The following is a 26,242-nucleotide window of genomic DNA, read 5'->3' as shown; positions in this document are numbered from 1 at the left end:
GGTTTTCCAGACTACCTGTTGAGAGCAGACACTGTTCTCAGCTAGGCAGAGGTCTGAGGATTTGCCTCGCTCAATCCTAGGGTGGTTCCTACCCTGGCTGCAAATACTTTCCTCAAATACTCACATTTACTCTGGTGGCTCAGATGGTAAAGAAACCGTCTGCAATGTGGGAGACCTGGGTTTGATCCCTGGGTCGGGAAGATCCCCTGGAGGAGGGCATGGCAACCCACTCCAGTATTCTTGCCTGGAGAATCCCCATGGACAGAGGAGCCTGGCAGGCTACAGTCCATGGGGTCACAAAGTGTCGGACATGACTGGCCGAGTAAAGCACCAGTATCCAGCTCAGCAAATCCTTATCTCCCTGGACTCACATCTCAGTCTTCACTCAGGGAGACCTCTGGGCTTCGACTGGGTGGCCCCTCCTGGCTGTGCAGCCTGGGAACTCAGGCTGAAAGCTGGTGTGATTTTTACTATTCATTTGGTTCCCACTGTCTTTTGTTGCCTGACTCCAACATCATAAAAACCACTGTTTCATTGGTTTGCCTAGTTTTTAAAAGTTGTTTCGGATGGAAAAGTAATCTAGTTCTTCTCTTTTAATCTTGGCTGGAAATAGAGATCTGCCTCCATTTTCAAGTCATATAATTTCTGGACAGTAAACTGCATGTTTGAGGCATACGGTTTAATGATTTCTAACAAACCCGCACTCAATCAAAATACAGAATATTTCTTTCACCCCAAGCCCCCTGGTTCCCAACTGCTGTATATGCCTGTATCAACCAACAATCACTGCCTCAGACGATCACTGTTCTATTTTTTTCCAACTGTAAATTTGTCCGTCTACATTTTTAATGAGTATTTTTGCTAGATAAAATTCCTAGTGAGAATTCTTCTTTTTCAGCATTTCTAGAAATGTGGCTTCTACCTTTTATGTTTTACAGCTCAGGAAATGGTTAATTTTAATCCAATTGTCTTATATTCTTCTTTGAATGTACTTTTTCCTCTGGCTATTTTTAGATTGTTCTCTTTTTAATTTCAGCAATTTTTACTACAATGGACCTATATCTGACTTTCTTTGTATTTACCCTGCTTACCATAGGCAGAGTTCTTGACTCTGTCTTAACTTGTGTGTGTTTCATCAGTTTTGGAAACTTCTCTAGGGGTATTTCTTCAGACATCGATTATGTCTCCAAATACTGCTTTAATTTCTCTTCCTCTTTTCTGGGAATTCCATTACACGTATGTGTTCACTATGGCCCACATGTCTTTTAGGCACTTTTCTGTATTTCTCATGTTTTCTTGTCTACATTATTCAATTAAACATTTTCCGGTAACTTCATCATTTTTCTCTTCTGTTGTATCTAATGTGCTCTGTAAAACATTTGTTGAGATTTTTAACTTCTGGGGTTTTCTTTTTTCCCCCTCCAGTTCTAGAATTTCAATCTGATTTTTTTAAAAGCAAATCCAAGTTCTCCAGTGATCCTTGACCTCTGTATTTTATTTCTGCAGGTCCCATGAAATCAATGAAAACTCTAAACAGTAGCCACCTAACTTTTAATCTGTACTTTGGCCACACTTTAGCCCCAAGCCTCTTACAAATCAGCAAATGCCCCAGGAAAAACGTGCTGCAAAATGATTTAATTTTGTTGAACCCCAATTTTTCAATTATTTCTTTTCTAGACCAAGATTTTGGTACGATATATAAGAACTCTTCACTAACCCTTAGGTCACAGATTTTCTTCTATGTTTTTGTCACAGATTTTTAAAGTTCTACATTTCAACCTATGATTCATTTAAATAAATTTCTGTATAATGTGTGACGTAGGTCAAGTTCATTATTTTGTCTATGTAATTGTTTCAGCACCTTTGTTTGAAAAGCCTGACTTTCCTCCACTGAATATTTTTATACCTTTGTCAAAAATCAGTTGGATCTATTTGTGTGGGGCTGTTTTCGGTTTCTCTATTTCATTTTTTATTGAAGGACGATACATGGTACTGTATTTTATTTTCTGTTTCCCCATGTTCATCAAAAGAGATCCAATTGATGTTTGTGAGTTGATGCTGAATCATACAACCATGCTGGACACAGCCTGCAGTTCTAACAAGTTTCGGCAGATTTCCTGGGGTTTTGTATACACACTATCACGTTATCTGACATAGGCACACGTTCACATTTCCCTTTCCTTTATCTACGTGCCTTCCTCTTCTCGCCTTATTGTACTGACTAGACCTTCTAGCACCAAGCTGAATAGCAATGGTGGCTGTATACATCTTTGTCTTTACCATTAACTCTTTAATCAACTATGATGTACGCTGCAGGGGTCTTATAGGTGTATTTTGTTTTTTAATCCAGTTGAAGAAGTTCCTCTTATTTCAGTTGTTATTGTTTGTAGCCATTATGGCTTTTCTCATCCCAAGATCCCCAGCTGGTCTGCATCCTTCTTTTCACCTTTCACGTTTGCTTTACATACAGTGGCCATACTTAGCAAATGCATCTATTCCATGCTTCTAGAAGCAAAAGTCTAAACCTATTTTTTAAAAGCACTGATTATTCGCAGTGGGTAGACTGATCTGAGACAAGTTATTTTGCCATTAGATATGAAGACCTTGCTCATTTTTCAAATCCTCACGATTCATATTGACAGCATTTACTTTGGTTTGTTCTTCATAAACATGATAACTGTTTTAACTACTTTCTCAAGATTTATCACTGTACTGTCCTCCAAAAGAATGACAAAGAGACTAGAAAAATTCAGTGTTGGGAGTGAAAAAAATGCTAGTTAGAAACTTTATCCTCATTGGAATTTACTAACAAAAATCAAACTGCTTTAAAAAACGACATATGGATACTAGGTAGGAAAATCATTTTTTAAAAAATCTGTCTGAAATGCTGTCAAAATTATTTATATACATGTACACAGATTCTATTTTTATCTTTGGCATAATGTAAAGGAAATATTCTAGACACACATTTTGTATTCTATACACATATAAAGGAAATATTCAATACACACATTCTATATAAATATTCTATAATAATATGTTTTGTACAAGTTCTCACAAAAATAGAAAGGTTCATACTGCTATTAAATTGATGATTTATGTACTTGTATTGATTTGATATTAAGATGAATTTCAATTATATAGGAATAGGCTCTTCATTGCAGCACTGTTTGTAACAGTAAGACTGGAATCCATCTCAATGTCTATTAATAGAGAAACTGGTTAGATAAACTTTGGTACAGCAACTAAACAGAATATTATGCAGCCATAAAAACAATGGGAAAACTTCCTGTGTACTGACATAGAAAGAGCTTCAAAATATATTACTAAGTGAAAATGGAAATGTGTATAGCATGTTATATTTTGTGTAAGAAAAAGGGAAATAAGACTACATCTGCATTTTTGGTGTATCTGTATAAAGAAACATCAGAATACATAAGAGACTATAACAGTGGAAACTAGAGGGGAGAAGAGAGCTGAGAGATAGGAACAGGGTAGAAATGGGACCCTTCAATGTAAACACTTTGATTTTTGGCCCATGTGAAGGTATTATTAATAGCGAAACTAGCTTTTTATTTTAAAGCTGAATTTAAAGCACAATTCAGTTTAAAATCAGGAAGACTGAAATATCTACAATCACTTCCTCGGCCTTTTTGGATTGTGAACCAAAGAGTCCTTACTGCAGGTCTTAGCCATGCTGAGATCCTTCACTATAAACTACAGTCCTACTAAGCCAAACGTCTTCCAAACACTACTGCTTTCAGTCATATTAATCATAAACCTTACCTTGGAAAGGACTCCATTCAGTCACCCACCCCAGCCTCAGCCAGGCAAATAGCATGGATGAGCCCATGCAGAGTAATCATTACTTGTGTGCAGACAAGAGAAAGAGACCAATGCCACGGGCTTCTTTCCCTGATCTGATGACTGTCACGTATATTTCTTCCTGATAATGTACATATGGAACCCATCTGGTGGCCTTCTGAACTTTACACATGTATTAACTGATATCATAATCTAGAAGAAGATCAAAATTTCAGGAGTGTTGATTGTTTTGCCAAAGCTTCATTCATAGACAATGTTGTTTTCCCTGCGGTTCATTCTTTAACTCCAGATGCCTGAATCAAAGAGGAAAGTGGCTGGTCAAACTCATTTATCATCAATAAAATAATGCACCAGGGCAATGAACAGGCTAAGTCAGCAAAAAATTTCATTTATTCCCTAAATCAAAAGAATAGCACTATTCATTATCAAATAAAGATTGCTTTTTTCCTTATATCTATTCTTGAGATGTATATTGCAGACCTAATTAGATATGATTACTTTACCCCTTTAACTTCAATAATTTGAAGGGCAACATTTTAAAGAACAGAGAATCCAATAAATGTTTTCATTCTTTATATTTTTAATAAGTATCTAGAAAAACAGTGGAGATATTGATTTAGATAAAATCACTACTATGAACATGAAACTTGACATTTCCTAATGAAAACAGGTCTTCCAATTTTCTCTACTGCAGACTGGCAATTTTACTTTATTTTTAAGTTCTATTCTGATCTTGGGTTTTGCATGTTATACTTAATATTAGGCTCTGCAGCTGGTAGCAATAAAACCTGGAGCCATATTTCCAGTTTCTTCTCCTACTCAAGGGGAGAGAATGGGAAGATGGGGTGTAGAGTGTACTGGGTAAGAAAGCAGACTTTGGAGTCTGAATGCTTGGATTTAAGCATATCCTAACTGTGATCTGGGGGGTCCTTCACGCTCTTTGTGCCTCAGTACTCGTCAGCAAAGCAAGAATAACAGCATCTACATCAAAGGATTCTAAGGATTAATTAAAATAATTCATGTAAATTGCTTCACAGTTCCTGGCTTAGTCACTGCTCAATAAAAAAATATCTATTTTTATAACTGCCTGACACTCCTGCTCAGCGGGATTGCTCGCTGTCCCATACCCACATCCCAAGCTCCTAGCCTGCTGTGCTTTGTTCTCATTGTTCTGAGTCTAGACCACCACACTGCTTATTTTCTGGACTGATGAAAGGTCCATTTCATCCTGACCCATCTGATTAATAGTGACTAGGCCCCACTGGCTTGTTTGTTAGTAGTTCTGTTATTACACTCATTATATTAAACCCACCTTTTATTTTTATAGCAATTTACGACTTTGTTTCCTTCATAGGTAAAGACTGTGTCTTACTAGCATACAGTATTTATTAATAAAACTCTGCAAAGAGTGGTTACTGAACATTTACTGGATTTGAAAAGTTATGCTTTTTACTTATAAAAGTAAGCACAGTATATTATAGTATCTATAACAGCAAGATGCTTATAAAGATGAAATGAGATAATGCATGTAAACAGGCTACTAACGAGTTACTATTTTATCATCATTCAGTGTTCACCATGTGCCTGGCATTGCAGTAAGTGCTCTACACGTGTGAGATCCTTGCAACAGGGCCTGGAATAATGATCTTGCACTTTCTTTTCACTTTCAATGTCACTTTCACTGCTGACAGAATGATCTTTTCACTCCATTGCACGGAGTAGGTGAGATAAAGGTGTTTTTTAATGGCCAATGAAGAAAAACAGCATTGATATGGCAAATCTAAAAGTAACTGAATTACCCGTATTATTAAAAAGTTGGCAATATATGAAATTCCTAATACTTCACAGTGTAGTTTGGAAGATCAAAATAATTTGATATGTGCAAAAAGCAATAGTGGAAGTGTTAGTAGCTCAGTCATGTCAGACTCTGCAACACCATGGACTATAGCTTGCCAGGCTCCTCTGTTCATGGAATTCTTCAGGCAAGAATACTGGGGTTGATTGCCATTCCCCTCTCCAGGGAATCTTTCTGACCCAGAGATCGAACCCAGGTCTCCCACTTTGCAGGCAGATTCTTTACCATCTGAGCCAGAGATGAAAACTTACAAATCTGAAAAGCCAAAGTTAGTACCATGCAAATGCATATCCAGCATTCAGGACTCCTAAGGCAAAACAGTACTGCTTCTGAAAGCCTCACTCCTCTCAAGTATAAAAGGCCAATAACTGGAGCCTACTATCCAGGGGTGCCATGAGGGTTAAAGCAGATGATGTTGGTAAAGAGCTTAGAACAGTGCAATAAGTAAACATATACTTATCTAAAGTGCTTTCATCATAAGAGATGCTCTCAATTATCTCATAAGTGAAGATCCAGGACCATGATGGGAAAACTAAATCCAGAGTTAATTCAAATTTGCTAAGTCACAAGCTGTTCTAAATTCATGAGAATGTGCAATCATTGGCAGGTTATTTCATCTTGTGATTGCCCTTTAGATGATAATGGAAATGGACATCAATCAATAGTGAAAGGCCCAGGAAGTTGTGAGGAAGGTGAACGTGAAAGCATGGGTAAGCCACGAAGCGCATGATCATTTCCTAAAACTTGGGGGATTAAAATGTCAACTTCAGCTCCCACATAAATATCAGTCTGGTCAAATGAGAAACAAATTTTTGTATTTTTATGAAATGCTATCTTTTATATCATATAGATATAACTTACATCTGTTCTTCTGTTCATTTTAGCTTTTAAAAATGGAAATGAAAAAAACAAAGTACCAAAGATCTGAAAGGCAAAATGCCACAATATAGCAAGCAAATAGTGTTTTCTTTATCTGAGAATAATTATGTGAGCTGTTAAAATAGAAAAGATTTTAAAGGAATTATTTAAATAAAATTTAAAGGGAGATATAGAGGCTCCTTTCAGTGAGTTCAGTTTTTCTGTACTAAGTTGCTTCAGTCATCGGCTACAGTCCATGGGGTCGCTAAGAGTTGGACACGACTGAGCAACTAACACACAATTCAAACTATGAATCTCTTTAAATATAAGGATGTACAAAGCAGGAAAATTCAGAAAATGATGACACAGATGGAAACTAACAACATTCTGCAGTGATTCAAATGCATTATAAGCACCTAGAGACATTCCTTTTTCAAAATCTGTTATCTGTAAAGTCACCAGAATAATCAATTTCTCAAAAGGATTCCAAGGCATTAATAAAATTTCCTTACCAAAAATACGACTCCCCAGACTAAGCCCCTAAGTATCTGTGTCCTCTTTTTATCAGTATAATCCTGGGCTTTAAATGCTATGAATACATAAACAGAAAGAGAGGCCAAGTAGTGGTATCCCTTAGTTCAGATATAGAGCTGCTCGCACAGAATAGCAGGTTTTAAGCTTTTAGATTCTACTGCCTAGTAAAATTTCCAAAATAAAATTGGGGAGACTTATCTAGACTGCCAAGCTGTAGTTTCACTGAGAAAGCATTATAGGAAACATTTAACACATATGATCATCAATAATTTATGAAGGAAGGGATAAACAGTTTAATATCCCCCAAGATGAGGGCAGGAGGAGAAGGGGTCAACAGAGGATGAGATGGCTGGATGGCATCACTGACTTTATGGACATGAGTTTGAGCAAACTGGGAGACAGTGAAGGACAGGGAAGCCTGGCGTGCTGCAGTCCAGGGGATGGCAAAAAGTCGGAATGACTTATTAGTGACTGGACAACAAAAACAAAAATAAGAAGCCCATCATTTCAGAATAATGGGCAGTTTTGTGAATTAAATAAATGTACCTTTAAGCTAAATTCATTATAGTGCTTTCATCTTTCTTTGTGGAAGAGAAAGCTGCTCAGTCGTGTCTGACTCTTTGCAACCCCATGGACTAGATAGTTCATGGAATTCTCTAGGCCAGAATACTTGAGTGGGTAGCCTTTCCCTTCTCCAGGGGGTCTTCCCAAACCAGGGATCAAACTCAGGTCTCCCACACTGCAGATGGATTCTTTACTAGCTGAGCCATAAGGGAAGCCCACAAATACTGGAGTGGGTAGCCTATACCTTTTCCAGTGGATCTTTCTGACCCAGGAACCGAACCGGGGTCTCCTGCATTACACGTAGATTCTTTACCACCTGAGCTATCAGGGAAGTCCTGTGGATGTAATCATAAAGCATTTATCACAGAGCAAGCACTACCTGTGGTCTAATATTTTGTAAAGCCTAAGAGAGGCATGAAACGTGCCAGGGATCCCATAAAATATCTATAATTGGGGCAATCATTTTTTAATTTAAGTAAAACCTTGGGTGAAAAGGAAAAAAAATTCATTTTTTTTTACACAAAATAATTATTTTATTATTTTTACACAAAATAATGTTTAATCTGTTGAAATTAGAATGTTCAGTATATGATTATACTGTATGTGTGCATGCTAAGTAGCTTTAGTCCTATGTGACTCTTTGTGACCCCATGGACTGTAGCCCACCAGGCTCCTCTGTCCATGGGATTCTCTAGGTAAGAGTACTGGAGTGGGTTGCCATGCCCTCTTCCAGAGGATCGTCCCAATCCAGGGAATTGAACCTGTGCCTTTTGTGTCTCCTGCATTTGCAGCCAGGTTCTTTACCATTAGCACCACTGGGAAGCCCCCAAATCTCATCCCTTGTATTACCAATGTCTAAATGTTGTTTCCCTTGAACTTGTAAAATTGAATCTAATCGTCATTTTTCTATTCTTCCTTTGTTAGAATGCTCAAAATATTTATTGGAACACAGCACCCAAAAGAGTTAAATTTATGTATCAGCAGTCTTCTGAAAGTGTTAGTCACTCAGTTGTGTCCATCTCTTTGCGACTCCATGGGCTATAGATCACTAGGCTCCTCTATCCATGGAATTTTCCAAGCAAGCGTACTGGAGTGGGTAGCCATTCCCTTCTCCAGAGGATCTTCGTGACCAACAGATTGCACCTGGGTCTCCTATGTTACAGGCAGATTCTGTACCATCTGAGCCACCAGGAAGCCCCAAGCTCAAATTTTCAAAGTGATCAAATTTACATGTTATAAATATGGATACTCACAGTCTACTTGAAATGTATATTCCAAATGTATACATATGGAATAGACATTAGCTGTGCTTAAGATGAATGGACAAAAGGAGCAATGATTTGAAAAGTTACATCTAATATCTAATAATATATTCCTATCAGCTGAGTTAAAAGACTGAATCATACCTTGCAACTGTTACTTTGCATTATAAGTCATTTTAATAAAATTCAAATTTTTGCCTAATTAAGAAAATTCTATCAAAATTTGTTCATAGAATGGAATTCAATAACTGGACCAATTTTACTTTTGGAAGACCCTTTAAAAAAAATGCAGTGGAATTACCACTCAGTCAAGACACATTATGGCTAAAATATTCAAACAAAGAGTTAAAATAAGAGTGTATAACTACAACGTCTAACAAAACTAGTCCATATGCTCAAATGATTCCAACTAGAATGTGGATACACTCTACAGTTAGTGGATTACAGGTTCGCATTCTCTACTCTGCTGTCCCCTCTATATGAATTATCCTATCACTCTTTTGTATCTGGATCAATGACCTCACATTAAGGTTTAGAAAGTATGGAGGTGAGAAAATCTTGAGTATTTTCATTTTGTTACATATTAGGATCCAGATTTTTTAAAATTCTGAATTTTGTAATTAAAAATCTTGATGCAAATACATCTCTGATAGTACTAATAGACTAAAAATTAAAGCTTTTAGGAACAGTATGGTATAGTGGTTCCCAGTACATGCTTTGAACTTATTAACTGTGTGATCCTGGACTTATTACTTAACCTCTCTGTGTCTCAGATTCCTCATCCTTAAAGTGGGGATAAAAATGGTACCATTCTCCTGGAGCTGGGACATAAGTTGGGATAATATATTAAGGTACTTAAAACAGAGCCTGGTGAATATGTTCATTAGTATCAGCTACTGTTATTGCTATTACTTATTGGAGTATCTGAAAAATTCATTGCATTAATGGAAGATTACCAAAAGAGTTGAACATTGTTTAAGTACCATATCAGTCAATCCTGACATAGAGAATTTCATCAGATGAGAAATGTTCAGTGAGGTAAGAAAAAAGAAAACGAGTAACTGCAAAGAGAAGATCCTTCATAATAAATGGTATCAGCTTTCCCCGTCAAAAAAGAACTCCTCAGGTCTGATTCTGGAAGCTCAGTGGGAAGCAGAGCAACAGAAATGTCCTCCCCTGGGGGCCACACTTACCCCCTGCTCATCCAGTTTCATGAGCTGTTCTGTGACCTTGGGGGTGTTGAAGGCCAACCGCAGGCACTGAACATTGAGCTCAGGAATCACGTGCTCCAGCACCTCCTTCAGGGGCAGCCCCCGAGCCGTTGAGTGCTTTGCTGTTGAGGGAATGGCATCCTCCAGCACTGACCCTCTCAGTGTCATGAGCTGAAAGAGACAAATGGCCAGGGAGATGAGTAAACACAACCAGTGTGAGGCCCCCCGTAGGGAGCTGGAGGTGACACTTGATCGGCTGAGCCAGCGAGGGAGAAAGGATGAGGGGAGTGAGGTAAGACACTTTATGTACGAAAAATGCGCCCTGTACTTTCAAGACCCAGGCTAGTCCACTGGAACTCATCTTCAAGCTTTCTGAGGACATGTCCTTACATACCAAAGAGCACACGTTTCCTTGAAGCGCTCAGGAAGACCAAGGTCTCTCTATAGCTATACAATGTCACTTACACAAATACCAGGAAATTAAGGAGATATCCCAGAGACAAGACTAAATGCTTAGAATTTGGATGTTATACCAATTGTAAGAGGTAAGGGCAGGAGAAGAGTTTTAAAGTTCATAATGCACTGTTGACCAGCTTAAACTATTCCTAACCCGAAATGCTGCTATGATAAGACAACGATTATACTTAGTACAGCAGCCACTGTCTACAGCATTTAAGTGACTTGTGCTTTCCCCCTATGTCTTGAGAACTCTGCTATTATTATGAAATATAAACATAAGCAAAGACATTTCCCTAAGTAATGATGATCTGTTGAAGCAAAGTAGCTTTCATGTTCAAGAATTTTCATGTGACAAAGTTGTTAGTACAATTTAAACACTCCACGGTGACTTAAAGACAAAACCATTAAGTTGAATGAGTTTCCATTAAGCATGTAGGTTATAAGGCATTATACTGCAAAAGGAGCAAATGTTGAAGACCAAGTGTGGTGTGAAAAGAGGGTGAGAGATTAAGAGATATCCATCCAGGAGGATATATGTACTGAGAAAAACCTAACAAAGTCAGATTCTGTAACAAAAGCAGAAAAAGGACTGCTGTGGCTCAGGGCACAGGGAAAGGCCCTCATGGAAAAATGTAGCACTAAAAAGGGGCCTTCAAGGAAAAACTGTACAAAAAGACAGTGTCAGAGAGCAAAGGTGTGGAGATGAGAAACAGCAGGGTGTGAGCAGGAAAGAGAGACCAGTGTAGCTAAGCGGGATCTAAGTGAGCCAGAGAGGGCTGTGGGTGGGCCAGAGTCCCCAGCAGAGTGTACCTCGAGGGGTGAGCATCTCACCCAGAACCAGCAGGCCATCTCAGAAATTGTTTGCATGGGGATGATGACGTAAGAAAATTCAGTTGCCATTGCCCAAGGAAGAAACCACAGGCAGAGAATACAGCTTGAAAGCTGTACTGTTCAAGTAACAGGCAAGATGGTGTGACAGAGAATTACCAGGGACAATGGAAATCAAAGGAAGAATCAGCGGGGAAGTAAAACCTGTAACAGGTGTCAACGGAAGGAAAGAGAGACGAGGGTAAGGAAAAGCCAATTTCACCAACCTCTGACTCTCAAGACAAGAAGAAGGTGCTTGAGGTTATTTGTAGTCTATTCATTTGATTAGTATCTTTTCTTTCATGTATAGTCTATTTTCAAATAACACTTGGGTAAAAAAAAAAAAATCCTTTTCTGTGGCTTAATATCTAATTTGACAGAAATGATTTTTGTTTCATTTCTTACATCATGAGAAACCGCTGAACAACTCCTGTGCTCCTACTTTCATGAGACAATGCCTGTCGAGGGTCAGGAAGTTACAAAGGCTGGTCGGATTTCCAACTGAGAGAGTTCCAGACCAGGAATGCTAAGGAAGCAGTGTTAATCCTGGACCACAGAAAAAGAGCAGCCCACCTCAAGAAAAGTCTGAGCAGATGAAAAAAAGAAGGAATCATTTTTATACCTGAACCACCAGTGTTACTGGTATGTTTTGCTAATGACTTCCAGAAACAAGCAGAGAATCCTCCTATATGCCCGTGCACCTGTGCTTAAAAGCACTCACGTCAGAGATTTTGTTCATGAAGAAACAGCCACACTTACAAATACATGTAAAGTCTTTTTTTTGGTTTCTTTATACTGTGCAATGATTGTTTCTATTAAAATGAAAAATATCTGTTTGTATTTCTGTTATCTTGACGCTATTTATGAAGCAACTGGAATGTCACTTTGGAGACTGCTTTCTTTTTTCTCAAAGGGAAATTAATAGCATGAGAAATCCCTACGAAGGCCTAAGAATTAAGTCCTACTTTATTAGTCAGTCAGTCAACTGTCCATCCTACAAAGTGCAAGAGCTCTGTCTGGATCAGGACCAACATCCAGAGATATTTCTATCAAAGGACTTTCATTAGTGTATTTCTTTGAAAAGTCTCATAAAGATATTACAATTAAACCACACTTGAGGATTATTTCTATTGGAAAGAAAAAAAAAATATACTAAGACAGTGGTAATGAATTAAATAAACATGAGGGAGGAAGAAAGGAACGACGTGCCGGAGGACTATTTTAGTTGTTAGGTGTGTAGTCATAAATCCCATGGACAGAGAGCCTGGTGGGCTACAGTCCATAGGATCACAAGAGTTGGACATGACTTAGCAACTAAACCACCACCACCACCATGAACAACTTGGAGTCCTCAGCATCCCTGAGCTTATATGCAAGTAGGGGGAAGACATAAAATGAATACAGTAAGTAAGTACAATGTGTGAGATAGTAGTGTTCCTGGAAGAAAGAAAGAAATAAATAAAGCCTGGAAGTGGGATATGAGACAGTAGAAATTTTAGATCCACTGGCCGAGAAGGCCCCTGTGGCTTAACAGTAAAGGCCAGAAGGAAAAGAGAGCGATGCCCACAAGGACACCTGGGGGCGAACATGATTACCGAGGAATAGGGACCATCGGAGCCCTGAGGCAGGGCTGTCCTCAGGTTGCCCAGAAGAGAGGAGGCCACTGCGGCTGGAAAAGACAAAGCAAGGTCAAGGTCAGAGACAGATGTGCCTGGACTCCCTGGCTAGGGAGGAGAAGGGCTTTTTCCTGGAAGCTGGAAAACCCTAGAGGGATTCTGAACTGAGGAATCACAGATCTGTACTGCATTTCTAAAGGATCCCTGCTGGGCTTGAGAGGACGCAGCCCTAAAGGAAGATGCAGGAAGGAAAGAGAAGATGGTGGTGGGCTGGGCCCAGGCAGAAGCAGTGAGATGGGAGGGGCGGTTGAATTCTGGACACATTTTGAAGACAGAGTCAACCAGTGTTGTGGTGAGACCAGCTCTGGGGGCGGGGTGGGGGTGGGAGAGAGAAGTCCAACAGGACCTCCAGCCTGAACAACTCTAACAAAAGGGTTGTCATCGGTTAAACACTCATTTGAACGTGAGAGTAGGTGGTAACGAACCATAAACAACATTTGACTTGGATATTTCAATCAAAGGGTAAGGAAATGGCCCTGGGGCCCCATCCAATGGATTGGTAGGAAAAGGACCAGGGAATCCTTAAGTGTGATTTAACTGTAATTACAGGGGGGAGGTGTAGGTGGAGCATTTGAGGCTGAGGCAGGGAGAGGCAAGAAAACAGATGAAGGCGAGCGTGGTTCCCCAACCACGGCAGAGGGACACGTTTACTGGGTCAGCAGTTGACCTGGAGAGAGAGGCTGCGACCAGCCATGGCATGCAGGCAAGGCAAGCTGGAAGGGACAACCGTGGACAGAAGAGTCAGGAGCTGAGAAAGAAAGAAAGAAAGAAAGAAAGAAAGGGCCACCTCGGAAAGCCTCAACCTCCAGCATGAAGATAGGGGCAAGAAGGAACTGAAATGAAATGAAAAATATAGAAAAGCGAAAGGATGAGGACGACTTAAACCAGAGCGGCCTGAGGAGGCGGGGAAAAGGTTAGGCACAGAAGGACAGAAACAGGTGGGAGGAGGTAAGCGGCTCTCGGGAAGCTGGTGGGGTCTGAGGAGCAGCTACCTCCATCCAGCTTCAAAAACTGTGTGTTCCCTGTGCTGTGTGTTCAACAAAAGAAAGGCCTGACCCTGCTTAATGATCAGCTTTGGCTTGGAGAAAAAGGACCCTAGAGTATATGGGTTCTTCATTCCTCTTGGGCCACTCAACATAACACGTTAGATATTAAGGCCGTGCCTTTAAAAATCCTATTTTTAATTTCCCAAGAGTTGAAGCTGAGAAGCAATTACTAAGTGAAGCCAACCCCTACAACCTGTCTTGTATTCAATGGGGGAAATGAAGCCAAATGTCCTATTTAAACTAGTTTCAAAACCATTATTTTCTACCTACCTCAAGGGGGTATTAGGCATTAATGCATGACAACAATCCTAAAGTGATTTGGCTCAGAGAGGCAATAAATTGATAGCTGGCATAACTATACACATGTTTAGAAAGAAAACAAAAAAATCCCTCATAGTCCCTGATAGTCATGAGGTCATTTTTTGAATCTGGAAATCAGGCAGAGTTTTAACCGTCTCTACATGACAAACTCTAGTGCTTGCTTTTATTTTACTTTTGAAAATAAATATACATATATATTATATATAAATATTTGAATACTACATATATGTATTTGGTTGCTCAGTCACATCCCACTCTTTGGGATGCCATGGACTATAGCCCGCCAGGCTCCTCTATCTACAAGATTCTCCAGGCAAGAATGCTGGAGTGGGTAGCTGTTCCCTTCTCCAGGGGATCTTTGCGACCCAGGGATGGAACCTGCATTGCAGGCAGATTCTTTACCATCTTTGTCACCAGTTTTTTTTAATGCTTTGTTGGCTATTTTCTTTTATGTTTCCTTTTAGACTTCTCTGGTAGCTCAGATGGTAAAGCATCTGCCTACAATGCAGGAGACCCAGGTTCAATCCCTGGGTCGGGAAGATCTCCTGGAGAAGGCAATGGCACCCTACTCCAGTATTCTTGCCTGGAAAATCCCATGGACGGAGGAGCCTGGTAGGCTGCAGTCCATGGGGTCGCAGAGTCAGACACGACTGAGCGACTTCACTTTCATTTTCTTTCACTTTCTCTTCTTTACCTGAATTTGACTTTAAAATAGAAACTCACATATCATGTGTACTTAGTTCCATAAAGAACTCCAAGGACCCATTTTACCCATAATTAGACAGCCTCTAGTTCAAAAGTCTTTATTTTAAGCCTCTGAGAATAGGTCCAAGATGGCAAAGAAAAAAAATCCAAGGAGTCCCTTTCCTTTTTCCTGGGTCAAGAAACTTCCTCAATAATAGTTTGAAAGCGTGAGTTAAGTTTTAGTTGACCCCCTCTGGCTCCTCAAGCTGGCTCGCTGCCTTCCGGCTGCCCAAGCAGGGTATGTAATATCCAATTTGGGATTCTGAGGACTCCAATTTCCTTGGGTCACACTTAATGAACATATCTTTCTGTGAATCAAAATTCCCATTCATTTATTGCATCTATCCAAAGCTAGATGGGAAGAAAGGGTCCAGATCGAATCATGATGTCCACCCCCGTCACCACTGGAATGAATGAAAGAGGTCTTTGTTTATTCTACAGACATTTGCAACCATGTGCTATTAAATTTAATTGCTTTGTTACCGCTACGACTCTATTTTTTTCTCACTTAAATTAAGCCTCAAGTCTTTCTCGTGTGTGACTTACCTCACTAGTTCTAAAAATTATTCGATAGTTGTAGGGAGATCCATTTTCTTTCGTTTCTTCTGGTTTTTCCCTTCGAATGCTCACAGCCACTGGACCAAGATTCTCATCGGCCCCGAAATAGTTCCAGTGTTCTTAGATACAATAAGACAAAACAAAATTAGAATATTTACAGCACACTAAAAAATGTCATATGCGGCTTACTATTTAAATCACTCAGAAATTATATCAATAAAATATAAACATATTTAACAAAGATTAATATCCTTCACTGAATTATAAAAGTAAAGACTGAGCAATCAATGTAGGTTTAGTCTCAGAGGTGGTAAGACAACAGAGGTGGCCTGCTGAGTTTTTTTTTACTCCTCTGCAACTCACTACTTTAAAAAAGAAATTTGTGTTATTGCCCTATAAACAGGCTATACTGTATCAGGGCTTCCTAGCTTTTATAAAAACTGCATCAACTAAAAACCACATCTACCAACCCCCCTCCCCAACCCTAAACCTACTGAGAACAAAGTCTGAGGATGGACGGAACTTCCCTGGTGGTCCGATGGTTAAGACCCCATGATCCCAATGCAGGAGACAGGCTCAATCCCTGTGTAAGGGAAGATCCTGCATGCTGCACAGCATGACCTAAATGGATAAATAAAACAGATCTCCCCGGACTAGAGAGAGGAAAGAGGTCTGAGAGTTATTTGGCAGCATTCTGTTCCCACACTGCCCGGGTTAAGACAGAGTCTTGGCTCAGAGGAAAGAGCTTCAGAGTGCCCCTGGGAGGCAGAAGCCCACAGCCAGGGCTTTGGGCCTCACCAGTGGCTCCTGCATAGCAAGCATCAAAGGCATCGAGCAGAGCCGCTGCGTCTGGAGGGACGTGAGGGCTGGGAGAAGGGCCTCTCCTAGGCCACCAGTGTGGCCAGGCGACTAATGGCAACTCAGGGCCCTCTCCTCAATGTCTGGCATTTCTCCAGACTCCAAACTCTAGAACAACCTTGCGGGTGGGGGCAAGTGTCCAAATGACTGGTGTTGACTTTATCTTCCTCCTAACAAGAAGGAACGCTGGGGTCAAAAGTAAATTAATTTACAGAAAAGGTAAAAAGTGCATTTACTTACTGTACACCTAAAATTTAAACTTGTTGATACAGACAAAAGATGTTCACAGATGAGAAAAGTTAAAAAAAAAAAACAACCAATACATGAAAAGTTAAGAGTAGATAACTCACTTTTCAAACCTCCAAAATACTTATTTACATTGCCCTATTTCATTTACATGTGATATGATTTAAACGACTGAGTTGTGACATGGTGGGTTATTCTCATACAAAATACATCAATATTTGAAAATACATGCTATTCTCATACATAATATGTATTTGAAAATCCACGAGAATAATAAGAAATAACAGCATAAAATATCTAACCATATAGTTCTAAATTTAGGTAATACATATGAAAATGCTTTGCAAGTACCAGAGAATAATTATAAAAAAAATCATTAATACCATGAGCTATCTAAGAATATTATCACAATCCACGGAAATTCAAAATAAGGGGAACACAATGGGAACACAGGCAACAAGCATCTCATATACAGACAGCTGATAAACAACCCAATAAACAGCACAAAACCCATGTACAAACACTGACGTACACCCTCAAAGCACAGCACGTGAGAATCCACTCAGAGGTTATTTACTCTTACTTTGCACATAATTTTAATAAGCGTGGTTGTCTGGTCTTCAAGCCCACAGCTTGATGTCAGAGGTGTGATAATCCCAGATGTTGACAAAGTCCAGAGTGTAGGGCTGACAGAAACTTGCATGCAGACAGCAGTGTGACAGACAACTGACAATAAGGAGGAAAACAAAAAGGGAGGAGACAGAAACAGTATAAAAAGGCAGATGCGAACTGAAAGAGCAACAGGACAGCAGTCTGGGGACATTTACTGAAGGAGCAAAGGGCTTCACACACTTCAAAACTTCAGAGACTATTTTAACCCTGCAGCACAGAACACCGATGGACATGGCAAAGATGGCCATGACATTCATTATATCCTGTTCATGGACTCTACCCCGCCTCACCAGAAACTCCTCAAACGCAGCCCACAAAGCTCAGGAAGGGCAGTGAGACTGCTAGTCTTTGCTGCTGGAGAAATTCACAAAGACACAGGGCCAGTACTAATTCCCGTCCGTAACCTCAACTCCTCCTCAAGCTGTCCCTGGTCAGCTCTCATTCCCGTTCTCTAGTGCAGATATTTCAAATATTCTCTGTTCTCCTTCAAACTCCCCCTCATCTACCTTCTCTCAATCTCAGCAGATAATGCTGTCCACATCACAAAGAAAATAAAGAGCCCTTTCAGAAGCAACTGCCTCACTTTCCACCATCACTCACAGACACTTCCCCGGATCCAGACTTTTACTTCCTTTGCTTTATAATGTAAACCCAGTCTCTGCTGAAATTCTAGCCTCCACTCAATTCCACCTTCCCAGGGACACTGATGCCCAATCACCCTCCCTGTATCTGCAACTTGCCCTCTCTGCCTGCTCATTCCCATCACCTGCCCTCGGTTCCTTAGCAACCTCCAGGTTATCTCCCTTCTCTTTTCTTCCACTGGAAACTTCTTGTATGAGATACCTGATTCTTCACTTTAGGATTCCTATCATCTGACTGCCATTGCACTGTCACCAGTCAGCCATAAAGTTGAAACAAACAGAAACTCTGAGTCCTTATCTTGTTCAAACTCATCATAACTTGCCAATGGCATTTCCTTTTGTTCCCCCTAAAAACATTCTTCTAGAAAGTGGCTTCTCCAAAACCAGCCTCTCTTGGTTTTTCTTCCACTGGCCCTGAATCTTCTGTCCTCTCCCAACGCTGATTACTCTCAAGAGTCCACATGTCCACTCCAGACATCTGTGAGCCCTAGATCTTCACATTGAAAAGATGTCCCCTTCTTTACCAAATAAAACTTGCAACTTGTTTGTCCCATGGCATCTGTAAAAGTGAACCTATCACCTTCCACACAAACCGACACAGCTCTCCCTGCAACTCTGGTTCGAGTAACTGCTACCACATTCCTCTAGCTGCTTATGCCTGATACCCATCATGCCCACTGAATTCCAGCTCCTAAAGAGCTCTGTAATCCACCTACTTTTCCTCCATCCCACCGCCACTGGTTTATCCACATCATCATTCGCCCGGATGTTTGTGAGTTTTACGACAGATTAGCTTTTCATTTCTGGCTTCTAAGATGCAAGCCTGACCATCACTATTAAATTTCAAACCCTCCGCTACTTTCCCACCAGTCCTTGGATACTACTCAAGCCTTCTCGAGGGCCCTCGCGGCCTGTCACCAGCCTGTCATTCCAGTTTCAACCTGGACCTTTCATCCGTCTAAACTCTGAGAACCAACCATCCTGAACTTGTTGACTCACTGTGCCTGTCTCACCTGAAACACTCTGTCTAGGACATTCCACCAACTAACTCCTCTTTACTTGACTAAGTCCTTGCCTCCTTCAGGGTTGCATCTGAAATATTATTTGGACATCTTCTCAGAGAGTGCTTGAACAATGCACCAAAATGAAAGTGTGTACTTTGCACAGTAATGATAATACTTTAAGACTGGCAAGAGAAAGACATATTAGGGAAACCAAATAAGACATTGTAACTGCAAAAATTTAGAAAGGTTACTACAGAAAAACATAAATTTATAAAAATACAAATACTGACCACAATCATTTTAGTATAAATTGGCAGATAATACAGTGTTATTTAAAAAGAAACTAATCCTACCTAAAAATGAAGAAGGTTGATTTTAAAAAATGAATCACTTGAATTTTTCTGTGTGTCATCATCAAGCCCTGGCTAGATTTTTGTGTGCTTTTCCCCAGCTGCTGAAGAAGTATGTTTCTGAGCTGAGGGAATGTTGATGAGACCATTTATAAACTAACTTCTAACACTTTCTTCAGACTCTGTGTTCAAAAAATCCATCTCTAGTTTGATAACTCTGAGAAGTTCTTTTAAAAATTTATATGTGTGTTTGTTCAGGAACATCAATCTTCTTTTATTGAAAAAGAGCTCTAGCTGTTATTTCCAAGCAAGCATTTCCATTTGGCCTTCATCTATTTCAGTTCCATCAACAGAGATGGAGATACTGCTCTGGTTTCCTGTGTTAAATTCACTACTGTCATGATCAGACTCTGCTTGTTCAAAAAGTCTTTCAACTTGAGTAAGAATTATTCTTACAATAAATGCCTTGTTTTTTGGTCCACCATCCATTTTTTTTCCTGCTCCTAAGCATTACAAAACTATAGAAAAAAAAAAATCCTTCTGATGTGAATACAACTTTTTCACTTCAAAATTCGAATGCAAAGTATAATTCTCCAACAGAGAAGTTTGGTTCAGCAAATTATCTTCAATTCAGTTTTGAGTCTTTAAACTTTGATCTCAAAACAAATGACTTTTTTGTAACTAAAAGCTAGCCTTTTAGGATCCTGAGTCTGGTCCTTCGGCCACTCTTGCTGCTGCCTGTCCTTCAAGTTCACTGGACGACACTGCTTTCCTCTTGGGACCACAGTCTCGGGGTAGCACGTTGCACTGGCTCCACGCTGCCGCACGTGTATTTCTTGCCATCAGCCGTGTATGGGAAGCACCTCCGCCCTCTGCTAGCGCCATGGTATCCATCAAACGCAGAGAGCTCTTCCAGTCATACCTACAATCAGCTTGGTCTTTTGTTGGGTGGAGGGACGGAAGGGGGAGAGAGGGTTCAAGTGTCGGGGAGATGCAAATGATAAGTGCTCAAGAAAGGCCAGGAAGCCATCGATGATGAAAGACAGAAGAAGGAAAGGGGAGGAAAGAGGGGCTGGAGACTTGAGTAGGATGGATAAATCTGCTGATGGATGGACTGAAATATGGGGATTACACTACCAAAAATAATGATATTTCTGTGCCAGCATACTGGAATGCCAAAACCCAGTACTGCAATCACTACACTAGAATGATATAATGCACTGAGCTGAGGCACTTTGCCAAGCACTCTGATATTCATGTCAACTATGAAAATATAGGCATTGCCTTCTTTTTCACAGATGTGGCAATTATGATTTAGAGAGAATAAGTCACTTGCCAGCCACAACCAGTACACAGCAACACCAGAACTCAAACATATTAAGTATCAATTCCAAAGCTCATTTGCTTAGCATTACATATAATGTTATCTTTCCAAACATTTCTAAAATTGTATTATGAATAAAAATAGTTAAATAAAATGTGATGTCCAAAGGGACTGACTAGCCAGATCACACAGAAGGCTTTGTTTCCTGATGTACTATATTGGCAAGGTTTCATTGTGTTTAGAGGGAGAAATATTCATATTTTATCCATATAGTGCTGATTCCCCTCACCTTCAGTTTTAGTTTTCATCTTTAGCACCTAAACAAAATTTTAACCTTAGTTTTTATTAGTTCTGGTTCTTACATTTAAACAAGGGGGGATGGTACAAAGAACACCAATGAGTAGTTCTATTACTAGAACATTCCACACAAATAGCCATATTTTCTGGCTGATACAGTCAAAATAATAAATAATAATACTTTCACGTTCTTAGAGAGGGAACATAGTCAATAGTTCAAAGCTCCAAATGATTAGCTCAAGTACAGGCACATTACCCAGTTACGAGCTGCAGATAAGGATGTGTGCACAGGCATAAAAAGTTAAAAGCCTGGCATTTTAATTGCAAAGAAGGAAACAAAAATAAAGTGACAAGAGTTACAGGGCTTCAACCAACAATTTTTGGATTGCTTACACTGGTTTTCATAATATTTGCAGATTTCACATTAGCATTTCAGTTGTACATTTCCAGAGACCAGCATAATCTGGACTGTTTGTAATTATGGACAAAAATAAATCTTTTTACATATAATTTTTACAATTATAAAATGAAAGTCTCTCAGTTGTGTCTGAGTCTTTGCGACCCCATGGAATTCTCTAGGCCAGAATACTGGAGTGGGTAGTCTTTCCCTTCACCAGGGCATCTTCCCAACCAGGGGATTAAGCCCAGGTCTCCCACATTGCAGGCAGATTCTTTACCAGCTGAGCCACGAGGTGCATAGCTTAAAATATTTCTTTAGAATTGTCAATTTAGAAATTTAAATAGGGGAAATAGACTGATACACAGAAATCAAAGCAACAGAAAGCAAATAAAACAGCTACTATCTCAGGCCTCAAAAAATTAGCAACAACACTTCTGAATGGAAAAATGGTCCTTGGTAGGGCTGGAATACATTCCTTCACTGCTGGTGACACCACGAATTGGTACCATCCATTTTAGAAAGCATTATAGCAACATATGTTAAAGTCATCTAAATGGTCACATGCTAATCTTAATCACCCTAAATGACTATGTAGAAGGAGAAATGAAAACTCTTCCATTTCCTCTAAAAAAGGCCTCTTAATTCACTGTACAACAGGGGTCCTAAAGATACTACTAATCAGACATACGTGGGCCTCATCTATTAGCAGGTCAAAGAATGGAATGACAACAGCTTTACTAGCTGGAATTAAAATCATTTCACCACTTTGAATATTTTAAATTCTTTTTTCCTTAAAATAGTCGACCTGGTGGGCTACAAGCATGTCAGCATCCGTGCAGTCAACGTCATAAATTCTACCCTCTATATTTCCATTAGGCAGAGAATCTAGCTGCAACTGGGAAAACCACTCACCACAGCACAGGCTTCTATAAGGTACTTATCTTTGTCTACTGAGTTCAATTTGTTCCTATGCTTTGTTTTCATGCAACTTACAACATCTAAAAATGACTGACAACTAGGTTAGAAAGAGAGAACAGATCTAAAAGAATTAAATGAAAAAGAAAACACAAGCAACAACAGTATATTCTTCTTTAAAAATGAAAACACAGATTTGCCAAAGTGGAGGTAATAAGGACTCATGTGTTTGAAGAATGGCTCTTTCCAAGAAGAGCACCACTTGGAGAAGGCGATGGCACCCCACTGCAGTACTCTCGCCTGGAAAATCCCATGGACGGAGGAGCCTGGTAGGCTGCAGTCCACGGGGTCGCTAAGAGTCAGACATGACTGAGCGACTTCCCTTTCACTTTTCACTTTCATGCACTGGAGAAGGAAATAGCAACCCACTCCAGTGTTCTAGCCTGGAGAATCCCAGGGACGGCGGAGCCTGGTGGGCTGGTGTCTATGGGGTCACACAGAGACGGACACGACTGAAGTGACTTAGCAACAACAGAGGTTCTGTCTCTGGTCCCCAGAGGGCTCATCCTAATTATAAGGGCGGAGGTTCCATGAGAACTAAATAGCCTGGGACTTTGCATCATAATCAAAAGCAGGTCAGAGTAATGGATGGGGATATTTACACAGGACTGGCCACAGTCCAGAATTCTGTCCCAAAGCATTCCACTAAGCTTGTAATTATGGTTGCATAAGAGTAATTGTCCACATTTACAAAGTGCACAGTTCTCTGAAGTTCCAATTCTTCTTTCCATATGTAGCTCTTAAAAATTAGGGTGGTCTATTTGACAAAATTATATCATGTTGTTAGGCTTAAAGCCTCACATGACTAAGCAGGTCTCAGAAGCCCCCCAACCTGCCAATAAAAAGTAGACTTTAACAGAAGTAAGGCTGACACTAATGAATTGCATTCAAATGATGAAAGAAAACTCTATTTGAAACAAAGGAAAAACAGTATCACTGTCAAAATGGGAGATTTTTAATTGACTATTATCTATGACAAATAGCCAATAATTCTATTTCAATTATTCAGTCTTACTTGTGATCAATGAAATTGAAATGTTTTGGACCTACAATAAATGTTCTAAAATAAAAACTGCAAATACTCAAGGTAGCCAAGAAAATGTTAAACACTACACAGTCTTAAAATAGGAGTAGAACCTTTCTGGCCTAAGCTTTCTTAAGAACAATTTGGCAATAAAAATCAAGGTTCCCATAAAATTCACACCATTTCACTTACAGGACTCTACCTTACGTTAATAATTGGACATGTGGGGGGAAAAGTTACATAACAAAAACATTTATGTAAGGTCAGAGGCTTTTAAACTTGTCTATGGAAAGAAATTAGGGGGTTCATGAACTTGAATGAAAAAAATTTTTATCTTTATTTTCACTATCTTCTAAAGAAATGTAGCATTTCCATCAAATGGAGTCAACCAACTACAGTAACATCAGCTGCACAGGTGACTTTGACACCTACAGAAATCAAGAGATGTTTTCATATCATATTACTGCCATTGTAGACATATCAAAATATCAATTATTCTCATCACAACTTTGAAATTATGGTAGTTATCAGAACTGATGCTAGATCCTTTGTTAACGTAAGAAAAAAGAAGCGTCTATGTTAGTATATCACAAAATTTTTAATACTCTTTGCAACTGTAGTTTAATATGCCTGGTTTGCTTTGTACTTTAATGCACTTAAAAACATTAGTCTAAGGAGAGTCCATAGGTTTCACCAAATTGCCAAAGGGGTTAAGTGCCATCCTAAGTGCCCAAAGGTCATCCTAAGCACCAAAAAACACTTAGGATGACCTGATGTAAGAATTATTTATAATAAGGAAGTAGAAAACTTGAATTTAATAACATCTGGAAGACTTTAAATAAACGATGGCAAAGCCAATCATGGAACCATGAAAAAATATATAAAACTATTTAATGATCCTTATCTTGTTTAATTAATGAGTATCAGATCAGATCAGATCAGTTGCAGTAAAGTAACTAGTAATCACACATGATTAATTTCCTTAGTTTCTATAGTTGCTAATTCTTCTGTAATGAATATATACCTTTTATAATAGGAAGATTTTTAAAAGTATAAAAAAAGTATTTCTACAAATATGGCAATTTTTATAAAAATGGTTTACAAATGGTCACTGAGTAAAAAGAATATTTTAAAAGGCTGCATATTAATGTAACTCCAGGCTTATTGTTAGTTCATACTAATTTAAAAGCCCGCTCAGGGGAAAAAAAAGTATTTATTATTCAAATGAAAGAAACTACAATGAAACACCTGTTTCTAACTCAATGTCTTTATATATTAAAAAAAAAAACAAAAAAACCCAAACCTTTTGTACCTCCTTATCAGGGACATTGCAGCAAGATGTCTGTGTAAAATGCTTTTGAAATATCTGAAAGGAAGTCCCCCAGAAACAGTCAGAAGTTCAGTCAAGGTAGAAGTCACCGTAGCTCATGAGGGCGAGACCATGCAATGTGTCTCAAAAACTTAGTAGAGCCCACCTGCTTCTGGACTAACTGTCTCTGAGTTGTTGAGCCTGCTTCTGCTGATGCTTCAACATTATTGTTGGGAATGAAGTTATGCAAGTCCCTCCTCTTGCTGTCCTGAGGTTCAGATGCATGGCCTCTCCATACAGAAGAGGGGGCTCCATGAGAAGATGAGCAAAGGAATTGGTAGGATAAAAGAAATGTTTGCTGAGCACCAACTTTTGGTTAAAATTAACAATGAGGTATGCATTTGAAAAACAGGTGACAAGCTTTATCATGTTATCAACTTGTACTGAAATAACAGATCTAAAGGGCCCTTATGTCCTTGAGACTGCAAAACAAAGAATAGAAATTCTTTGGGATACAGCAATCAGTAGCATGGCATTTGCTCTGATGTACTTTGACACAGAAAGTTGAGGAAGCATTCCCATTTCCATGTGGATGGTTCCTACGTTAGCTGCTGTTACTGACTATACCTGAAGGTTTTCTTTTTCATATTTTATCTTGACTGCTTCTGGACTGCTTCTCTGACTGCTTCTGGACTGACAGAAAAGTTGTATATATAGTACAAGGAGTTTCCATACACTTACTCCTTGGAAGGAAAGTTATGACCAAACTAGACAGTGTATTAAAAAGCAGAGACATTCCTTTGCCAACAAAGGTCCGTCTCGTCAAGGCTATGGTTTTTCTAGTAGTCATGTATGGATGTGAGAGTTGGACTATAAAGAAAGCTGAGTGCCAAAGAATTGATGTTTTTGAACTGTGGTCTTGGAGAAGACTCTTGAGTCCCTTGCATTGCAAGGAGATCAAACCAGTCCATCCTAAAGCAGATCAGTCCTGAGTGTTCATTGGAAGACCTGATGTTGAAGCTGAAACTCCAATATTTTGATCACCTGATGCAAAGAGCTGACTCATTGGAAAAGACCCTGATGCTGGGAAAGACTGAAGGTGGGAAGAGAAGGGGACGACAGAAGATGGGATGGTTGGATGGCATCACCTACTTAATGGACATGAATTTGGGTAGACTCTGGGAGTTGGTGATGGACAGGGAGGCCTGGCGTGCTGCAGTCCAAGGGGTCACAAAGAGTCAGACACGACTGAGCGACTGAACTGAACTGATCCCTAACCCAGCCTTCCCCAATGTTAACATCTTATATATAACTACATACAGTACAATCTTCATTAATCAGAAATCAGGAAATTAATATTCT

The 26,242-nt window shown here is 39.5% G+C and overlaps 1 protein-coding gene across 22 annotated transcripts in view; it reads right to left on the bottom strand.

Annotated features, from left to right (window-relative positions):
* SIPA1L1 (signal induced proliferation associated 1 like 1) overlaps positions 1-26,242 on the bottom strand; it is a 520,024-nt gene that overhangs the window by 99,619 nt on the left and 394,163 nt on the right. For all 22 annotated transcript variants that reach the window (XM_061429305.1, XM_061429299.1, XM_061429298.1 and 19 more), the window contains 2 exons: positions 15,769-15,899; positions 10,092-10,280 (listed from right to left, as the gene is read on the bottom strand). In XM_061429305.1, the coding sequence (XP_061285289.1) occupies positions 10,092-10,280; positions 15,769-15,899 (320 nt within the window). The remainder of the gene's footprint in view (positions 1-10,091; positions 10,281-15,768; positions 15,900-26,242) is intronic.

The sequence above is a fragment of the Bos javanicus genome, chromosome 10 (genome assembly GCF_032452875.1).
Source record: "Bos javanicus breed banteng chromosome 10, ARS-OSU_banteng_1.0, whole genome shotgun sequence".
NCBI lineage: Eukaryota > Metazoa > Chordata > Mammalia > Artiodactyla > Bovidae > Bos > Bos javanicus.
This window is presented reverse-complemented; position numbering and strand designations above follow the sequence as displayed.